This window comes from Channa argus, chromosome 14 (assembly GCF_033026475.1).
Source record: "Channa argus isolate prfri chromosome 14, Channa argus male v1.0, whole genome shotgun sequence".
In the NCBI taxonomy this organism is placed as follows: Eukaryota; Metazoa; Chordata; class Actinopteri; order Anabantiformes; family Channidae; genus Channa; species Channa argus.
Genome location: NC_090210.1, coordinates 21,755,743 through 21,777,977, shown reverse-complemented (window position 1 = coordinate 21,777,977; position 22,235 = coordinate 21,755,743). Strand labels below are relative to the sequence as shown.

The following is a 22,235-nucleotide window of genomic DNA, read 5'->3' as shown; positions in this document are numbered from 1 at the left end:
TGTATATTTATCTTAAACACACATATTAATAAACTTACAAAGTTATGGTGTAAAAAGTGATGGCATCAGTGTTTTAAGAACTGGCTGAACCACCAGCAGGCAGCAATGACCTTCTGCAAAGCAAGTGCTTCCTGTAGCTGAAGATTACACCTGTTTGTGTTCTGGACGTGTTTTGGCCCTTTCTTCTTAAAGAACTGCATCAGTTCAGCCATATTCTTAAGATGTCTGGTGGGAACTACTCTCCTTCAGCCCATTCCGCTCAAGCGTCAGTGGCAAATTTCAGGCTTGCTGTGATGTTTTCCTTTGAGGTGTCCTGCCATAAACACTGTAACATACGTTCAGCATTTGAATATGGTTGACTCATGAACTTGACGAGCACTTACTTATAAGGAGAGTAGCCACAGTACAAACCATCTCCATTTATTGAAAATATGTCTTATGTCTAATATGACTTATTACTGAGATTACTTGGTTACTTATCCCAACTACATGAAGATCAACAACTATCCACTGGAGATCTTCTGAGATTTTTGGGTTTTTGTTTTATTTAAATTTTTTGGCTCACATCAACTGATGTTGCTTGTAATTAGTCCACTCACACCGAAGGGTTTTATAAGTCAAAGTAGCTGTAAACCACAGCTCCAGTTTTGTTTCCTTGATCGGATGCCAGGTTTTCTAACATCCTGACTCCAGCTAACGTTTGGTTACATCAGAAGCATAGCAGTGGCGGTACTTTCTCCACCATGTTTCATGTTTAATGGGTGTGTTCCATAGAGACATGAAAGATCATATGATTAGTTTTTATTATGGATTAATAAACATGTCTTCTAAACCTAGGAACTTTGCACCAATTTTTAAGAAAATCTCTCAAACATTCACATGGGCTCAACAATAAACTGGTTTTGGCTGTAGCTCATTTGGTAAGGCAGTCATCCATGGACCACAGGGTCAGTGGTTCAATCCCCTGGCTGAAGTGTCTCTGGGCAGGAGACTGAACCCCTAACAGCCCATCCCCAGCTGTGCAGTGCTGGTCCAAGCCCGGCAGAAATTGGGGAGGGTTGCGTCAGGAAGGACGTCCAGCGTTAAAACTGTGCCAAATCCGACCCTGAATTCATGGGATAAGCCGAAAGGGGGAAAAAATATAAAAATAAAAAAGTGATCAAAGGTCACTGTAAAGTCAAAACTGCCCTGTTCTCATCAATGTAGTTTCTCATAAACACCTGGAGGACATTTCAGTCCATCCAACATAAAACATCCACTTCAACTAGTCAGGAACATTACACACACACACACAGCAACAGAGATAAAGACTTATACAGTATGTTCTATCCCATGTTTACAATTCCCAATGTCCCTTCTGTGTGTTGTTTTAATTTTTTATTTTCATTCTTTTCCTAATAAGGAAATGTATGGTTTATCAAAAACAACAAGAAGTCACATGTAAAGATGAGTGTCCAGCTTTGGCTTGAATGGTTGCTCCTGTTCCTCTTGTTGAACTCCGTGTTTCATATATTTGTTGTTAGTGCTCATGCCATTAACCCAGTAGCTCTCCAGATGCTCACTGAGCACTCCACTCCCTCTGGCTCTGCAGTCTGTCCTTCTTTGGATGTGAGATGCTTGTTGTTAAATATGTGGAAAGTATGTATGAACTTACTGACCTTTTAGAGTAGTTTTCCACTGGCAGGGGACAAATGCAGAGCCTCAGAGTATTTGCATGGACTTGAGTAACCAGGTTACAGTTGGGTTTCTTGGGAAAGCAGATTTCTTACCTTTTTCATGTAAATGATGGAGCTGATTTCCAAAATTGGGTTAGGGGATCAGGTAGATTTCTGTCAGAGAATGCAGATTTCTTTCCAGCTGCAAATGTGCGTAACATAAGGCTGCAGACAGGAACATGCGGCTGAGTGAAATAATGAATAAAAAAAGTGGAAATACGCTTACAGGTGTATGCAGGTATCCTTAGATGAAGTTTGTTACTGTAGAATAGATGCTGATTTGACCATCTAATCAGCAGTTATAGATATTTAGTCAGTGTGACATTTTCCAAGGATGTCACTGTTTTTAGTGTCCAGTAAAAAAATGCAAATAAATCTGCATAGAAATCTGTAGGTGGCAAGAAGATGAAAGGTGTCAAAAAAGTTGTGAAATGTAATAATGTAACGTCTTGATCTTAACTATTGCTCTCTATCCTTTTGTACTTGTGTATCGATTGTGCCCCTTGTGTGAGATTTGTCTGTCAATTTTTAAATTAAAAAAAAAAAAAAAGCTGTTTAAATTAGGTTCAGTTTGAAGTATTATTATGGAAAGGATGCTGTAATGTGGGAAAAAGAAACATGCAGTAGGATGCATCACTGTGATATGTGTTTTCATCTCAGACTGACTCTAAAATTAGTTTTTGAAGCGTGTGTGTGGTATGATGGTATCTGCTGCAGCCATCTGTGACTATTACTTACACACACACACACACACACACACAACCACACACACACACACACACACACATACACATTCATACTTCCATACTTGGGAGGACACTCATTGACAAAGCATCCTCTAACCCCTAACCCATTCCAAAAGAAACCCAAACAAAGCCAGGACCTCGCTTTGCAAAACAGTTGTACAAAAGTGTTGGATGCAGTGCTATGGAAACGTTTTTTTTTTTTTTTAAATTTTTTTTTTTGTGTGCATCCCAACAGTTTTGGATCTTCCAATAAAATATGGTACGATGGTGCTTGTGTGTAATTCATGTCGCCCATGTCTCTCTGTGTGGGTCTGTGGAGTCCCAGAGGCTTCGCAGCTATAGATTCGTATATTTCTCGGCTCTCGTAACTAAGGTGGCAGATACTTTCCCTGAATAAATACTTTTTGGTTGCTTGGCTTGCGTTTTTCAATTCTGTTGGAAGATCTGAAACACACTAGAAGATACATATGAAAAGAAAAATACATTTGAACATTACTCTAAATCCTCACTTAATTTTCAGAACCTTTTTTTTAATTTTCAAAAATGTTTTCGTTGCCAAAAGCTCTTTCCTTTGGAAAAAATCATCTCAAGAAAATGTCCTCCCTCTACAGAAATGCCCCATTGCTCTTCACCTTTCCTCACTCTCCCAAAATGTCTCACTTTTCAAAAATCTCCCTTCAAATATGCCGTGGTTAATTTACTTAATTATTTATAACATTTTTGGGTTGATAATCATGAATAAATAACCATCGTCCTTTTCTGAAAATGACCTTGCTTTTAAAAAGGTCCTGATTGTCTCTAGAAATTGTCCTCACTTTTGAAAAAAGTAAGAAAAACTAAGAAGGAAATACACAAATGCACACACTCATGCTTAGTTTCCCCAACTACAAAGCCACACACACACACACACACACACACACCAAGAGACACTCCTGTCTATGCACATATACACATTTTGAAAAGCTAAATTCCTTTAACAGCTATTTGCTGCCTTAGTACATCGGCATAATTGCATTGCAATCAAACCGATTAAAGTACTGCACCCTCTACACACACCCATACTTAACAAAAAACACACACTAATTTTGTGTGTGTGTGTGTGTGTGTGGTGGTTCCCTGTAAACCGCTTGAGTGACTCGGTACCGCTGGGATTCAGGGTATGTTAGCCATTTGGACTTGACTCTGCAGACCTTCCCCTGCAGCCCTCAGCAGAGCTGCTGCCACTGGCACAGGAATCGCAAACACTGCAAGGTCAGAGATGAGAGTCGGAGAGTGTGTGTGTGTGTGGGGTGGGGTGGGGTGGGGTGGGGTGGGGGGGGGGGCTAGAGAGAGGGAGTGCGGGATGGCTAGTGTGGAAACAGGGAGACTGAGGCATCGAGGTCCACTTCCCACCCTCCGTTTTTCTTTACAAGAAGATGGATTCAGAGAACAACGAGTCGGGTAGGGGGCTGTTTTTCCAATTTGTAACTTGTGTGTGTTTGTGTGCGCACAGACTCACCATACCCCACTGTGTGTGTGAGAGAGAGAGAGAGCGAGCGATTGACAGAGTATGGAATACTAACAGAGTCCAGGGCTGTTTCTTAATGAAAAGCCTTGCAGTAGCCATTGATCTAGTCTGTATCTGAGTTATTGAGCCCACTCATCCCAGCCGTCCAATCAGCTCCCTGGTTCCACTTGTCTGACACACCTTGAGACCAATCATGCAGAGACAAAGACTTCATGTTGGCTCATAATATGATACTGAGGAGGATTTGTAGCTTTTGTTATTGGACTGTTTCTGCTCAGTATGCAGTTGCTCATATATGTATTGATGTCCCTAAAGTTTGTTTATAGTGAAATCATCTTAAAATAAGTAAATACCCTTAAAAAAAACTTCAAAACTGTATTTGATTTTGTTAGATCTCAGAAAGCAGATTGATTGGGGAAACAGTTGTGTGACAGAACAATAAAAATAGCATTGATTTTTGTCACTGTATTTCTTTCATGTTTGCGTGGCGTTTTAAATTTAAATGCACTGGGAGGGGGTCAAAATGGTGACTGTGTGCTGTCTGCTGTGCAGCCCTTGCACATGTGTGTACTGACTGGGTTCCCAAGTGAATCTGTGTGTTTTTGCTTGCAGTTGTGGTGTGTGGATGGTACGCAGTTGTCCTTGAGCCTCAGACTGGCAGATGTTTGATTGGCAGCAGCACTGAAGCACCAGAGGTCATCTGTTGTCTTTCATGCCCAATTAAACCCTTCCTACCCACCAACCTCACTGCAAGACACACACAAACACACTAATTTCCAAATTGTGAGGACCCTACTCGACGTGCAGGTTTAAAACCTAAATGCTAAAACCTCACCTGAAGCTCAACATTAATCTAACATGGGTGCTAAATGGACGGGCAAATGCTCCACAAACCTTTTTGTTTTTAAGAAGTGTGAACTGAACACAATTACTACAATTGTCACCATTCTCTCTAAAATTCAAACGGGTTCTCACAAAAGTCAAAGTACAAGCAGATGTATGCACATGCAGAGATGCAGAGACACTCATAACAACACACACGCCCCACGTCAGGTTAACTGACAGACACACAAACGTGAAACAATAGCTGACTGCAACAATCAGCTGAGGACATCACTTTACACACATACATCCAAGTCACGCAGGTGGAGATACGTGAGTACAAAGCACTGAGGTTGTGAGCGTGTGGATTCATAATTACCAGTTCATTGTGTTAATAGGAGCTAAGCAGCACCATTTTCACTGAAGGTTTTATAGATTTAAAAAAAATATGGTAGAGGATTGAATAAGTGATGGACTTTATATGCAGGTCCTGCCCTTTAAGCAAACCAGACAGTGTGCTGATTTCATATAATTAGACTCATATTGTTTATTGATTAATACATTTTCATTCATATATCGCAGACAAAAGCTTTACATTGACATTTACTTACGTTCGCCGTAAAAACAATACAACTATCGCTAACATCATCCATGGTAACAGCTTCTGTCCTGTCTTGGAGTTCTGTAAATGGCTCCTGAGAAAGAAAAGTCAAATAATAATGTTCAGGAGAGTTAGGCCTGTCACTATAATTGTGGTAGCAATATTTACATTATACATGCACAAAGTTTTTTTTCTGACCTTGATATTGGCCATTGTGTTTGCATGCATGTTTGTTTACGAAGGAATGAATGTCCACATTTTCATAGGAACCTGTCTCATCCTTCAATCACGTTTGACGACGGTCAAAAGTCAGGAAACGTGGAGTCTCTTTAGACATTTCTTAATTTTTAAGTACACTTAGAGAAACTGACTTGAAGTTAGTTCACTATTGTTTGACTAAATGTCTAAATAAAAGACTGTCAGATCTTCAGTTAAACTGTTGGTGTCTAGTGGGTAATGTAGGTGCCAGATTTATAAAGAAGGTTCTTTGGTTCCCTTTTGTGAGCTGCTTCTTCTTCTAAACACCTTTTACTACATCCTCTACTTCTTCAACTTCTTCTTCTTCTTTTTTTTTTTTCCTCCTGACCTGTATTGTACATGAACCTTTTCAGACATTTTGCTGACATTTATCTTAAATCTCCAGGCATTTGGCTGAAAATGAGCTTTGATTTTTAGGTCAGCTGAATAACACTCACATTGGTCACGGTCATCACTGGATTGAAATGAGTGGTTGTACTTACAGCAGGGTACTTTGGAAGGATACAGTATTCTGTGTATGTACCTTGTGTAAGAAAACAAATTGGTTGGTAAAGAGCACTCAGGGAGGTTTTTATACTTGTTTCAATATGCTCTCAAGTTCTCATTTGAGTCAGTGATGAACCTGCATACTAACTGGAGGTTGATCGGCTGGTGCTGTGGTCCAATCAACACAACAAGGAGCCTGAACCCCTTTAAGACTGTGAAGATGGATTTCATGAGGAGCCCCTCACACCTCATTCCCTTACCATATCCAAAAGACCAGTGTCAACGGTGGAAACCCTGGAATTCTTGGGGTCCACCTCCTCCCAAGACTTGTGGTGGGAGAATAACCTCCACTCCATTCTCAAGAAGGCCCAGCACAGGATGTATTGCTTGTCCTGAGGAAGTTCATTCCACCACAGGAGCTGCAAATACACTTCTATTTTTCTTTCCTTGCTTCTGGTGCAGGAAGAAGTACTATCGGTGCTCTCCCACCCACTCCTCAGGACTAGTACACTTACAGAACCACAAAGTGGGCAAAGAATACCACCGCTGACCTCTTTCACTCTGTACTCAGCCTTTTCTAGCTTTTCCCCTCTGGCAGGTGCTACAGAGCTCTGTCATGTGAAACCACCAGACACCAGAACAGTTTTCTACATTAGGCCATCACGCTCATTAACCGCTGACCTTACACGTTCTTTCTGCTGCAGTGCTGCTATCCACTCTGCACTGTACACACTGGACATCCAATACTCAACCACTACATTCCCAAACGGCTAAACGCACACAGTGCACAAAGAATCCTGTTCGAAATGCTACACACATACGCTGCACCTGGGTTTTTCTTCTTTGTGTCCTTTGTAATTCATGTTGGTTCACTCTTTTGGCTCTTTCTTCACAATACACAGGGCCTGCTGTGTAACAGTATCCTAAAAGGCTTAGCTAGCAGGTGAACCATCTTGTTGTGCAGAATTTTTAGTACAACTAAACATAGTGCAGCCTGCCTGAGGGAGAGCATGAGCTTTCAGTGAGGGGTGGTAGTGCATTGCTATAAAGGACAGGAGTGAATTGGATTTATAATTCAGTACAAATCACGAGTAACATTGGAAAACAGCACAATCATTTTTTTTCTCTCTATTGTTTTTGATACTCAATGGAATCTTAATTGTAATTGAAATCAAAATTCAGTTAATTGCACAGCAACTATGGTACCTGTGCAAGACCCCAACTGCTCCAGCAGAGCTGCTCCGGGCCCAGCTGTGGCTGTACTGGACATTTTAGGTCACGGCCACTCTGATAAAGAGAGGCTCTTAGAAGACTTGTTTTTTTTTTTATAAGAAGCAGAATGAAATTGAGGTCAGATTTATAAGATATGTGCCTTGTTATTTGATGTGTGGTCCACTTATCACTTACGTTGAAGCATAGAAAGCCATAGGACTGATGTTCTCCTGCTTCTAAATAACTCGGGGGCAACCGAGAACATCAGACTTCCCAGAACACAGCTTCTGGTATCTGCTATTTTTGCAGCAGAATTAATTAATATGCCAATGGCTGAAGACCTAACGTGATCAGTTTAATTTAGTCTCTTGCAGATCAAGAATATTTGATTGCTGATAGAGGTTCATTCAGAGACAGTTCCAGTTAATTGGATTTGCTTTGGCTTTAAAGACACAGGACTGTTTCTCACAACTTGACTATAGATACAGAAATGTCAGGGAATTTGTGTTTCTCATAGGCATTTATTAAGAAATTACCACCTTTTTTTAGAAAATCACTCATTGAATACTTTAGCTATTGGTTAAATAAAACCTAAGACATGAGAAATGAGACTGCTGCAGCATGATCTCATAAATGAATCTGAAACCTCTTCAACACCTCATAGCTTATTAGTTAAATGCCATCGCAAACTTGCCTGATTAAACTTAATTAGGTATTGATCGGGCATTGACTGAGCATGCTAAGATCCAGCAAAGCCTTGATAAACTGTTGCGATTATTCCACTAAGTATTGATCTGTGAGCTGTTGCTGAGCAAAGGTGGTTTATTATTCAGAATTATTGTCTAGTTTGCAGGATTGTTGGGGATGGATTGTTGTCATTTGAGATTTTATTTTTAAACGGATTAAAAAAATCAAAAGCTGTTTGAGTTTGTCACATACCCTAAAACAGGTCGTTGTGGTTGTTGCCTTGTTTGGTTTTCTGATCAGGTAGTTTTTGCTGTGTAATTATACATTTTTGAACAAATATGGCATTTTTGGGATTTTTATGGTTTTTATCTGACCGCTGACTATATTTCAGTAAATCGGTGCATCTTATGCCACTCGTTAAGTTTAACACACATGATTCATCAAAAAACACAACTCAGAAATGTCAGTTCACTTTTTCTTTTTTACTTTACACCAAATTATCTTGCTAGATAAATTTCCCAGTGTTGTAGTGGGTGTAGTTCTGGCTCTGGTTATTACAATGCTGTGCTGTGCAGATGTGTTTTTTCAGCGCAAATAAACTCAAGTTGTGTTGCATAAACAGCACCATATGCCTGTGAATGCGCTAGATCCCCTTTCTCTGGTGACATTTGGCGGCCTGCTGGCTGTCTCACCGAGACACTGAGACTGTCTGTCAAAAGGGGAAGCAGCAAGAAATAACCCCATGCAAAGATTTCTAAACCGGAGCTGAGAGAATACCTTATGTCTTGACTCTACATAGGATTATTGCGTTGCTTCTGCGCCACTGGGCAAGCGTTCGATCTCTGGCTTATTCGGTGGAGACGCTCAGTGGCTGACTTTTAAAATAAAGGTCTTTTTTTTTTTTGTTGAGAAATTAGTGTAAGAGTACTATTCTGCTTTCTGAAATCCTCAATAGAATAAATGTCAAAAAGATAGAAAAATGGCCTCTTTTAGTTGTTTAGCAATTGCATCTAAAAGGGGAATCGACTGCTAAAATGATTAGGATTGAGTTTTTCATGTGATTCCCGTACTCTACAACATCTCAGTTTTCTTGCTGTTACAGTAAAGTCTGTAAATCAAATCCAGCTGCTGCTTGTACCAAACATATGTATTGGCCGGCTAACCTGCTTTTCCTTGATAGACACAACAGGAGGTTTTGATGATCCCAGAGTGGTGCTGAGCCTCAGTCACTGATCACAAACTCCATTTGTACCAGTGTAAACCCAGTTGATTGGCTTCATATATGCGTAGATTTACATGCATGCAATACAAACTGATAGATGAGGATGAATAATCCCTTTCTTGGCAAGTAACACTTGTCTCATTACTTTAGTGGGAGTAGCTGAAATCGCTCACCAGAGGAGAAGCTGTACAGCCTGTAGGAAAATTTACCACAAGCAGAAAATATGCAGCCAAAGCATTATTATGCAATTACTTTGACATGCTGGAGCTACGCCTCTATGGATGGTAGAAATATCTCTGCTAAATATCCACTTTAGATGGACTTTTGGTTGGTTAAATCAGAACAGGGTTTTGGGCCAAATATGTTTTCACATACATGCTTCTAGGGTTAATGTCTCAACAAAAATTGGATAGTTTGCCATAAGATTTAATATAAAACAATCATGTCCCCCCTCAGGAAAAATGGTAATACTTATTGACTCTCTGTCTACTTTGTAAGCAATGTACTATTGCAAGCTTAAGGCACAGCCATGTTTATCACAAAGGAACAAAGGCTGCAAGTTGATTTACTTCTACAAGCCATCTTCTTCAGGAGCTTGTTGGGCCAGGTCCTATTGATTTTTATCGCAGGAGCAGGCCCAAGCTCCTGGTAAGGAGAGATTTTTGTTTATTGAGTATAAATGACATTTATCAGCTTTACAAACAATGCTGGCCTTTAAAGGTAGCTGAGAACACATATGGTGTACCAGAGGTCCCATTTCTAGTGACATTCAACCTGAGACGCTTAAACAACTGTTTCCCTTCATAGTAAAATTGTTACTATGATTTATTAAAATTTACATTTGATACACCACAATAGGGCCTCACAGCTAGAAGGTACCCGCTGTGGCCTTTCTGTGTGGAGTTTGCATGTTCTCCCCATGCTTGCGTCCAGGGACTCAGGTAATTTGTGACTCTAAATCGCTGTCTGTCTGCGTATGTGTCTCTCTGAGAACACCTGTCCAGGGTGTACTGGCTCAATGACAGGGGCTCCACCCCTCACAACCCTGAACAGAACAAGCAGTTAGGAATAATGGATGAAAGGTATAAATTACACTATACACACTGTACATGTATTACATGTAATGTATTACTACATGTGATGGCCTAAATGTGAATGTTGTGTCCATAATAAATGTTTGAGGTTTCTGCGGTTAACAATTGAAAAACCATGCAACATTCAAAGCCTTTGACAGAAAAGTGTTCAGAGTATTAACTAATCAGATCTGTGGGTAAATATTTATATGCCACACATTTAAAAAGTCAATTTGTAAGTTTCCTTTGTAATTAACATTGAAGAACCAACACAAACACCTACATTCATTACATCTACACACTACATGCTTTTGACACATAGTATGAATAAGCCAAACACAAAGCAGTCACTCACCGCCAAAAATATATAGTCTCTGCAGTTTGGTCATGCAGCAGAAAGCTTTTCCTATATGAACATTTGTGTTCAACCACAGCTGACTGGTGAATCACTCACAACATGCTGTGGCAGCATAATGCTGCCAACACCAACTGGGAACTTGAAGATGAATATTGAATTGTCCACAGTGTGGAAATGTCACAGAATTACAATGTGCTGGCTGTGTGTTTTTTTTTTTTTTTTTTTTTTTGTTAGTTTTATGCTTCAGGTGTGTGTGTGTGTGTGTGTGTGACTGAGAGCACATCTATGGAAGCACGAGATGTTTCCCTATGGTGTGTAAGTGCATACATGCCACAACATAGACTCAGGCTTTCATGTCTGTTCCTTTCCATCATACACCTCCTAGTTCTTGCTGTAGTTCTTTTGCAGATTAACGTGTTCAAGTCAAATGGGAAACATTTGGTTAAAGTCTAATGAATTGAAGTTTGGTAAGAAATGGTGCAGAGAGTTCCACTGAGTGTTTTGCAGACTGTTAAAGTGGATTTCAGATTCCTCTCCTACCATCTCTGCATGTCGATAAAAGGTTAGACAAGTAATTGTGTCCTGCTGTTGGTTTATACCCCCCCCCCCCCTTCATCCTTCTAAGTTAAAATTTCCTTCTTCTTTCCTAGTATCCATCTTTGTGCTCCCTCAACTTTTCCATCCTTCATTTATCCCATGCTTTATTTCCATATACCATGTCCTCATCCTCCATATACCATGTCCTCATCCTCCATACTTCCTTTCAGCCTTTCCTTTTCAATTTCCCTTACTGCTTTATTGCATTCCACCCTCCGTCGTTTCTTTCTTTCCTTCTTACTCTTTTTCTACTCCTCCTCTTCCCTCTCTTCCTCATCTCTACTCCCTTTAATTTCTCCCTTGCGGTGGCTGTAGTTTGCACAGAGATGGATGAGCTGGCACTGCAATCATCCCCCTCCCTGTTGTTTTTGATGGCTCTCCCACCTCGACCATTGGAGTCATTCTTCAAGCTGCTTGGTTTTAGCCACCCCTTGGTGCCAGACTGATGAAACAGTGGGCTGGAGAGAAGGAACCTTTTTTATTTTTTTTTAAAAATGCATTTCTAAAAGCCCAAGTGTCACTAGATGTACTCTTAGTACCAGAGAGGTCTATCTTATGAATGTGGACCCCTAGCTATACCCCCACTCCACTCTAGAGCAACATCCCAAAGGCATGGTCTAAAAAATGTACTGCTAACTGTAAAATGTTGGTCATTGCTGCCAAAGGGCTGAAATATCCAAGGTAGTTTAATCGATTCCAATGATTTGTCTTGATTGTACTCGGTCTGATCTGCAGGTCATTGGTTAGTCTAGTAAACTATATTGATCTAGGTACCACATTGATGCGTTTGAATCAAGATGTATTTGTTGGCCTTACGGTTAGTGATTTGGGGGTAAAATGATGTTAAAATGTTTAAAAACGCAGTTTTAATTGTAATTGTTGTTCTGTTGTCTGTAAGAAAATTCACGACGTATGTCAACGTATCACCTGAGCATTTCTAGAGAGCTCCACTGTCTTGTGATGCCCTCTTGCTTGTCTTCGTCCTCCACTGCCACATGGTCTCTCCTCCTTTGTCTAGGAAATGTGAACCGTAGGAGTTAATCTGACACTTATTTCCCTTTCCTCTCTTGCATTAATATTTAAATTAGAGCTACTGAGTTTCCACTGCCTCGATGGAAAACTAAATTCACTACAGGAAAATGGTTTTGTGGTTTTTCAGGTAATAATATAATTTACGGTTGACTATAATTCATAATGCCATAAAGGTCCGTACTTTCTGTGCTCTGTCCTGAAGGCATTTAAAGGCCTATGAGTCAGGTTTAGCATTAATATAGCACAGTGAGGCCTAAGTTTGCCTTAGTAGTCTTTGCAGTCTGTACAACATCATTAAAAGAAACTTTCCTGTACTTTCCTTCAGTTTTCCTGTAACACATATTTCTTATACCGTAGCAGTTGCAGGCCTGATTCTGTTTGATGCTGCAACAGAGCGTGCAATATGAGTCCACTTCCTGTTGATAAATAAGGGCATTAAGAGTTTTAAAAACATTTTCCTACCGTTTATTGATAAATCTTTTCTCCGGTCAGATAATCCTGCTGACAAACTGCTGAGCCCAGCTACAACTCCAGGGCACAGCAAAGGAACAGAAGCTGATTTTTAAGCAGTATGAATTTAGATGTCTAAATTGGGACTGAAAAGGACGGATGGGGGGGGGGCTTTAAATGCATCATCTGTTTTTGTGCATGCACCCTTCAAGGTTCAAAAGCAGGACATGGTAATGCAAGTCAATGAGCCCACCGCCCGTTCAGAGCGTTGGTTTTCAAAGCGAGCAAACACTTTGTCCATTTGCAGAACATATAAATAGCAGTTTATGAGTTTCAATAGATTAATGTTTAAAGACTATACAAATGACACATACATATGAAAAATTATAAATATAATTTTAGCTGTTGGTCATTATGAGAAGGCTGTTTGTTAATCATCATTTTGATAAAGGATGACGTTAGGCTATTTTTGGAAATCTAGAGTCATATATCTTCATGTAACTGCTCCACTGTGCATCTGACAGCAACGGTGGCCGTTTTTTTCCCCTTTGACTTCTATCTTGTGACTTCAAAGACTCTTTTCAAACTATATTTAATAATTTTTCTCATCTCTGAGGATGGTGCCATTTCAATGAGCACCGTCAGCCTTGTGGGGGCTTGTTAACAATCTGCACACTTGTTCAGTCCCAAGTTTTTGGAGTCGAGGACAAGGGCTGTGTGCGAATAATGTTGTCCGACCTTAGATTGACAGTATAAAGCGTGAATGCTGTTGTACCTTTCATCGGCCTGTCAAAGGCCAGGGAATTAATCAGGAGTACTGAGGGTTCGCTTTAATCTCGTAGATTACACCTAAACCGTCTGAAGAGTGTAGATGAAAGTACACAGCACTACTGGAGCTGAGATTCAGTGTGTGTGTGTGAGTGTTTGTGTATATTTACTTTTACTGAAGGAAAGAGAAAAGTATTTGTTGAGACAGAAAATGTAATGATTTGCTGTCAGCATCTAGACTGATTGATATAAATTCCCCCATTATGTTAATAGTTTTTTTTATTTTTTATTTATACATTTATTTATTTTTAAAGCCAGCGTGCTGCCCGACATTTTTAGTTGTTAGATTTAAATTCTTGCGGCAGAGTCAGGGAATCTACACCACTAATGTTTGGCAAATTGTTCAACAACAAGTCTTTGTAACCATTTTCAATTTTGGGCCTTTCAGTGAGTTTTAATTGTCATGGAAAATGTTTTTTACAAAGACCTCGGTGTGAACGTTGCATTGAAATTTCAAATGACGGTGCTAATCAATCACTGTGCTCAGCGGTCTCTCTCCCTGCCCCACTCTACTACACTCTGGTTGTCTTTGTTATAAAGTTAATGAAGCAGAAGTAATACAAATTCTCAGGTTAGAAGGGTGAGACTCACCTAAACTTTTAGAAGCGCATCTCTGTGCTGCTGCCAGCACTGTCTAACGAGTATCGGACAAAGGAAGCTATCGCAGCACCTCTCCATAATAAGATCAGCTTTAGAGAATATTTTTATATAGTGTATAAATCTGTTTGAATTGCATAATTAGCTTCAAACTCTAGAGAGGCTGTTTTTGTAAAAAAAAAAAACCTTGCAGACAAATCTCCAGACTCAAAGCTTCCCATGAGCTTGAGTTTTTCAGTTGCATTGCATTTTTATTTTGCATTGAAGGCTATCAGTTTCACCGAAACCTTTAAGGCTGGCTCTTCTGGATTTGTGTTCTCTGGCCTGGGTCACGTTTTCCTCTGAACACAGAGGCTGGTAACCCGAGCTGCTGCAGACAGGCCCACATTAGACCCAGTGGCGTCTCATCTTCTCTGTCAGAATGAGGGGTAATCCCAGGTGCTGATAAACACAGAGCCTGAGCTAACTTTCCTTTGGCAGAGCCTGCAGTCCAAGGAGAACTTCTAAAGAACCTGTGGCAGACAGCATGGACAGGTGAAGCTCTGTTGTTTTCCAGGTGAAGTGCAGTGGATATTAGAACTATTTTTTATTTTAGTTTTTGGGTGAAATTAATCATCAGCCTTGTGTTTTTTGTTTTTCTTTTTTGGCAAAAGGAGACCGTGTCTTAAATAAAGTCCTACAGTTTTGACCCAAAGACTTGTATGACTGGTGTAACAGTGTTACTAGTGAAGGACCGCAGTTTGGATAAACTGGAAGCCACTGTCACTACAGTCATGCCATCGTTTTGCATCACCCTGAGGCGAGGAATCCTGAGGAGGTACAGGCAGGTGCCTCAAACCGAGGCCGATGGAGCTTTCAACTACAGCCGAGCCACAAACAGGCAAAGCATACTCAGCTCTGGTAGGCTAAACACCAAAGCCCCCAATCCTATTACGTTCACACCTTCATTTATGCTCGAGTTTTAAATTAAGCTGCCGTTTATTTTGTGTTGCACCTTTTTCAAGGATATTTTGTGTGAAAGTATTTACTCACCTGAATCTTCACTTGTGCTTTTTTCTTTTTTTAAGTGACGTAGTGAGTCTGTTAAATACTGATCACTTGAGTGCAGTAATTGTGTTTAGAGGACTGTAGCAGAATCACCTGTAGCCTATAAACAGGCTGTAATTACAGATAAATTGGTTTTCTGGCCAAAAACTACACCATAAATACGAAGGAACTTTCTAAGCAATTCTATTTAGCAGAAATCCTGGGATGTAAACAGGAATATATTCTATTTCTTCATAGAATATTTGAAGGAATAGACAAATAAATTCAAAAAAGGGTAAAATAATGTGACATGTTGATGCAGTTTGTGGTGTTTCACAGCATTTGGGCCAAGAAACATGTCCCTTGATGTGATTGGAACAAGACTTAAAGCTTCAGTGTTAAATTGGAAGTTCAAATTCACAACACAAATGTTCAAAATGTTTAACTGTAGAATATTATATCACGTACCTTCACCATGCAATGCAGTTAGCAGCTAGACAACCATCTTAATTATATTTGTATACACTTTAACTTTGTTATGAAATTTCTGATTCTCTTTATGCGGCTGCATTCGAGAAACTGCTAACTGTGAAATACTGTAACTCACGAAGTTTCCTTTCCAGGGACGTGGTGTAATGTGTAAAATGAAGCGTTCGCAGATTAAACTGATGCTGCAATACTGATGTTGGTCAGTAGCAGAGTAATTACTGGAGGTTTTTTAATGTATGTTTATTTTTGCATAGTATTATTAGTTTCCAGAAAACATACACTAGTTACAAATAGACTGGTTGCAGTTTTAGGCAGAGTTGACTTCACACAGCAAGCTAGTGTCTTCAAGTTCTGTGTATTCTGTCTATATGTTCTAGAGTCTGTTTGGCGTTAGGCCTGTGCAGTGGGCATACAGATGTCTTCTGTTAGTAAATCGATAAAGATTACGCTTTTGCTCAGGTGCCGGTCGTGGCAAAGCACCATTCTCCTCAAACAAATGTGTAAGTCTAATGAAAACACATGCGCATTTAGCTCAGCTGAAGATAGAAATACTGTACTTAGATTTAAACAGCAAAGTCTCTATTTCCAAGATAATTCCCAATGAAGTCTTGCTATATGTAGGAGTGCGTGGTTGTGTAAGCATTTACATATTCATTTATCTCTGCCTTTGTTTTACATCACAGCAAGGTGATGGATTATTGTAATGGCCTCTTTCCAGCCAGCTGAGTTTGTTGTGCTGGGGTGTAATTCATCAGTCCGTGTGGCCACCACAATCTCACTGCGCTGTGATTATGCAGCCTTCTTTGCAGATCTATAGCTGAACGTTTGAATTGATGCATTGCCTCTATTACAGTATTGAAGCCATGATGCTCTTACCCAGAATGAGTTTTAATGTAATTTTAGAGCTGCCGTCATTTATTTTCTGCCACAGGCTCCTATACCCAAACAAACCAATTGACCGGGGCTGAGTGCAGTCAATTTGGGGGTGTAGGAAATACATTTTGGCAACATTTTTCATCAGCATAATAAAAAACCGAAAACCGAAATCAACAGGTTTGCAACTGCGACTTGGTTACTTTTCGTAGTAATTAATCTGATGATATTCATTAGAAAGCCTGACAGTACGCAGGGCCATCTGTGGAGAGGATCAAACTTTTTTCATGTGTGCCCCATAGTATGTACACAAAAAACTCAGGTCACTAAGAGAAATCCTTCCTTCAATTGAGTTCGACTCCATTAAACATGGCTGGTTACACTGGTACTCACAGTGACCCCCTGCCCACCCCAATCTGTACCTTTGTAATGTGGCAGGTATTACAGGATATATAATGAATGCTTTGACGCTGCAGCCCTGGAAAGGTTGCCTTGGTGACGGGTCATTGATGCAAACCTTAATTTAGCTTAGGAATCTTTAGGTTCCTGAGGGCTGCTGCCAAACTTTGCTGCAAGTTAGCCGACAAATACACTCCAGAGGTTAGGGTGACCTAATGTGTCTGCATGTAATGTGGAAGGTGCACTGGGAGCTCTGTAAACTGTGTGAGCATGGGCTCCTCTGAAATGAAGTCTGGTAGCTCTCTAAGAATCAGTTGTGGGAGTGTGAGGAGGAAAATGCAATAGGTAGTTGCATCCAGGGATTTAACGCTATTTGTTTCAAGCTTCTTGACTTTTAAAATTTAGAGGTAACTGTATTTGTTTGTCTTTATAATGTGGCTGCCTGACTTCTCCACACACTGCATGTCCATGTTGGCTTTCAGGTTCCATGGTACCTGTAAATCCTTTGACGTTATTTTCAAAAGTATTCAGATTTTTTAGCAATCCCCATACAGACACTTAAACCAACAATGAATTCAGCATGAGATGTGTCGAAAGTGTTTAAAAACTTTGCCCCGAAAGCTCTGAATAGCTATAACTTTGTGCAGAGGTCTAAAAAAAGAAGTAGAAAGTCTCCAGGCACAGATGAAGAAGCTAAGACAATTTGCACTTCATCAAATGGTACGTGCGAGTAGAGGCAATTCATTGTTGGCTTTAGTGTCAGTATGGGAATTGTTGAAAATACAGTTTAGAAAATGCCAGAAGTCCCTTCACCAGAAAGTCTATGATGTTTAAGGTTTTAGTTTTCAGTTTTAAAGATCAAACTTTCCACACAGACTCGTAGACAGTTACCTGTACTACGTCATGAGCACAGGAAACCTATTAGTATTGATAAGTTATTTCAATAGTTGCAATTTTCTTACATGTCTTGCAAACACTGACATTTTACTGAAGACATGCTGTTCTCACGGACACTGATCGGGAAGTTACATTCAACAAATCTCTGCATACAAAGGAACGAACGAACTTCAAGCGATTTTGTAAGTTGTGTCACAACAGGACACTTAAGAAAATGCAATGAATTTCACTGAAAATGATAACAGATCTTTTCTCTGCATTTTCATGTGAAATACTTATTATTTTTTTTTTTTTTAGCTTTTTTAGGACTATATACTTTTTATTCAAATGTCACTGAACACACCACGGAGACTTCTCTCCCCTGGTGGTTGACCGGGGGGGCCGCTCTGTAATCGTTCCCACTGTGACTTTAACTTATTCACCCCACAGCTTCGAGCCATCACTGTGATTACTCATCACTTACTGACTCGTGGGCTGCTGCTGCAAATACTAATCCATGTGAGTCAATAGGAGACGACACCCCATAGTCAGCTTCTTGAATCTAGAGTGAGTTTGGATTGTCTAAGTCCTCCTGGAAGCCTGACAAGAATCAGGAGCATAAATAGAAGCAGAAATGTGTTTTGCAGCCAAATTGCACCATCTGGTCATTGATTTATAATTAACAGATAATTAGGCTTATTCACGATATTGAACTGTCCTGCTGGAATTGTCACTCTTATGTTTTTTCCCGTTGTGAATCTTCTCCTTTTGGAATTGTCAGACCTGATGACTGGTGCTAATTACAGAAAATCAGGAGGTCAGGATACCATTTGCTTTAATGGTCATTTCTTATTGTGTTGCAGGGGTTTGTGGCTGCTGTGGGCCCCTGAGGCCAAGGTACAAACGTCTGGTGGACAACATCTTCCCCGAGGACCCCAAAGTAAGTATCTGCAAGCATTACACGCCATCATTTAAAGAAAAGCAGAAAGAAGCATCCTTCAAATTAGGCGTCCGTCTGGTTAAAAATATAACTAATGCTGGATGAAGATTGTGTGCCGACTCTGGCTGTTTGTAGAAAATCTGATCTTGGTTTGTTTCGTATTTGTTGAGGAGAGATCGTCTCTGGTTATACTGTGGAAGTTTAACAGTGTGTCTAGTCAGTGTTTTCCCTGCCAAGGAGCTAAGACTATCCAACAACTCCAGCAGTACATACAGATTAGTGAGCGGACTGTCAGTTTCTGCCCTGCCTGTGCTGGTAATAAGTCAACTGGAAGTGATAATTAGAGTTTACTTGTAGTTGGGAAAACGAATGAGAGCTTATGTGTAACATTTTATACGTATTTTTATTCCTTTTGCTCAACAACTCTGCATGTGTTATATTTTAGAGCTTTATAATTTGTAGATGTAGTTGGAGGTTCCTTAGCTATGCCATTGTTGTGAACAAATGCCCGCTATGTAAAGATGCTCAATGTTTCATAGCAATTTTTCGCTCATAGGAATATTAACCCGTAGAGTGGATCTTCTTCCTGTGTTTACTTTCTTCTTCTGGCCCCAGATCCATTCAACCAAGTGAACAAGGCATTTTTGCATGACTTTGTAATTTTAGGTGTGAAAAGAAATTAAATCCGTGGAAAAATGGAACAAGTTTACAAACTGGTCCACTGATTCAGACACCACGTATATGAAATACAGGTTTGGAAACACCCTTAGACTGCTGGGTGTCCCCCATCATGCACTCAGCACCCTCCCCCTCTTTTCAGTAGTTTCTTACCTTTAACAGAAGTTTTTACTACTCGCTGGCACCTCTTTGCTCAAACGGGGACTTTTGGGTTCTTCCATAATTCTGTAAGATTGTGTGTTTTTTTTTTTTTTTTAATGCCTTTATTTTTTCTCTGGATTTCGGTGCTGTATAAATAAAATGTAATTGGATACATCAGTGTTATCCTTTAGTTGGGCATTAACACTGTTTGGTATTTAATTGTTACCAATTGCTTTTTCTCTACAACATAAAAAGGCCACAGTGCCACATGAAAGTCTCCATTTTTTTTTTTTTTTACAGTCTAACTATTAAATTTGACATGTCTTTAATAAACACACTATATCAACTTTGACTCCTTGGCCTCTGGTCATTAAATTACTAAATGTCTATGTGGTTTGGCTTTTACACAAGGGGTTCATTTTCCATTTTCCATATCGTTTGAAAGGCCTTTGGTTTAACGAAGCAAGTGCACTGGGATTTTGAAATGCTCAAATTGTCGAGACCATCTCATATTAATTATCGCTTTCTAAGAGTCAGAGGAGATGAAAAGACTCAAGGGAGAAAGTTAGCCTCAAAGTAAAAGTATATCAGCTGTGCATTGTCGTGAACAGTAAGACACTGAAGTTCACCTCGAGTCCGAAAGGTTTCCAGAAGACCATTAAACTAAAATAAAGCATTAAATCTTGAACTGTACATCATCATCAGTCATTCTCAGTTTTGTGGAGCCCCAAGTGGAATAACAATAAAGTGATGACAGGGATACGTTTTATTGTGCAGCAGGTGTTTGGTAGATCTCTGATAATGTGCAGTTTCACTCTGTGAAATTTCTGAGCAATGATCTGTGCCGTACAGACATTTATCATCAAAGCAGCAGAGCTGAGAAGAAGACATTCACAGGCCATTTAACATAAATGTTACTTTTAATGTCAGTGGGAGATACTGAGCAGAGTTTGGGAAATGGAGACAGAATTTTATGAACTTGCCTTGATTTGGACTTCGATAACTCAGAAAATTGTCTCGTAAAGGTACATTCGTTTTTTTAGATTTTAATTTTATATTTTTAATGGGCTCGGGAGTTGTGATTGCTGTCACATGAATTTGATTTCTGCATTGGACTTCACACTTCATTTATCATCACTGTGGTCGTAATGATGTGGAACAGAAACACATGGACGGCGTTTAATCCGATGCCCCCTGCGATACCTAAAGAATATTACATTCCCATAATTCTAACAGTTAAGCGTATAAAGGTTAACTACTCTTTATCTGTCTTTAGGATGGCCTCAGTAAATCTGACATGGAAAAGCTGACCTTCTACGCTGTGTCAGCTCCAGAAAAGCTGGACAGGATTGGAGCGTACCTGGCTGAGAGACTGAGCAGAGATGTGGTGCGACATCGCTACGGGTGAGAAATATTTGACCTTGATGTTTTTTTTTGTTTTTCTTCCATTTTCCTTGTGGCTATGGGTTTTCAGGGATATTTCTATAGCACTTAAACTGGACTAATGCATTTTGTGTCAAAATTCACACTGCATTTTTTTTTTCCCCCCTTGTCTCAAATTAACCAAACTAAAAACACAGATGTTGAAGGAATTAGCAGGATCTGTTTTAATTCGTCCAGCATCTTTTATGCATTCTTCAAAGGTTTTCAGTAAAGGTGATCCAGTCAATCTGCTTGCAACACAATTTTCTATAATAATTTAAAGGCAACATTCCAGGAAGTGTTTTTTTATTTGCCGTATTATTTAAAATATTTTGTTGAGACCAAAAACAAAGTGTGATCTTTATTTCTTAAATAATATTTCTGTATTTATTCTAGAGAAAATTGTATAATAATGTAGAAACTCCATATTCTACTACTCTCTCGTTTCAACCTTAGATTTTTGTAGCTAAAGTCACAATAACTGCAAACACTTATGCATGTTAGCAAGTTACAGTAGCTGAAAGTCTCCCAAATTCTTTTTTTTTTTTTTTTTTTACTTTGTTGGGTTAACTCATTGTTGGATAAGGCCTAATTGTTAATTTTGTAGATATCTTTGTTAACTTACTTTCCCAATGCCATGAACAAGCAAGCAAAGCTCGTATTATTCAGGTTGACTGGAATTACCTCATCCGAGCCAATTCGTTTCCCTTTTACCATTTACAGCCTGGACTGTATACAAACAGCGGAGTGTGTAAATGAGAAATTGAATAATTTAAAATGGATTCTGTGAACAAAGTGTTAAAAATATCAGCCATTGCTTTTTCCTGAGGTGTCCAGTGCTTTCTTCTCCTGGAAAGTAATTAAAATGAGCTGAGAGGCATAAATGCCTCATGTATTTTTCTAGAAGATGTCTGGCAGCACCAAATCAATGCAGTGTTTATAATGTCAGAAATGATGTTTAATTGGCTGTGGTTTTTAGAGAACAAACTCCGTCACCCTGTTCCATCTGTGATTGTTCATGTGCCATTTGGCATCGCTTGAAACATTTGAGTTTGATTTGTCACTTGAACCTCAAACCTGCCATTACATTTGGCATAGCTGTCCACAGGAAACAAACTGATGGAGACCATTCTCTGCCCAGGTCAGATTTATTGATTTTTTTTAAAATTATCCACAAGCTGCTCTTTTTTGCAGTGACAT

The 22,235-nt window shown here is 39.6% G+C and overlaps 1 protein-coding gene across 4 annotated transcripts in view; it reads left to right on the top strand.

Moving 5' to 3' along the window:
• The window catches only part of efr3a (EFR3 homolog A (S. cerevisiae)), an 84,638-nt gene that overhangs the window by 6,599 nt on the left and 55,804 nt on the right, over positions 1 to 22,235 (top strand). For 2 of the 4 annotated variants that reach the window (XM_067529160.1, XM_067529161.1), the window contains exons 3-4: positions 18,718 to 18,794; positions 20,890 to 21,017. In XM_067529160.1, the coding sequence (XP_067385261.1) occupies positions 18,718 to 18,794; positions 20,890 to 21,017 (205 nt within the window). Of the gene's footprint in view, positions 1 to 3,829; positions 3,902 to 18,717; positions 18,795 to 20,889; positions 21,018 to 22,235 lie in introns of those variants that run through there. The other 2 variants (XM_067529159.1, XM_067529158.1) reach the window with 2 other exon arrangements.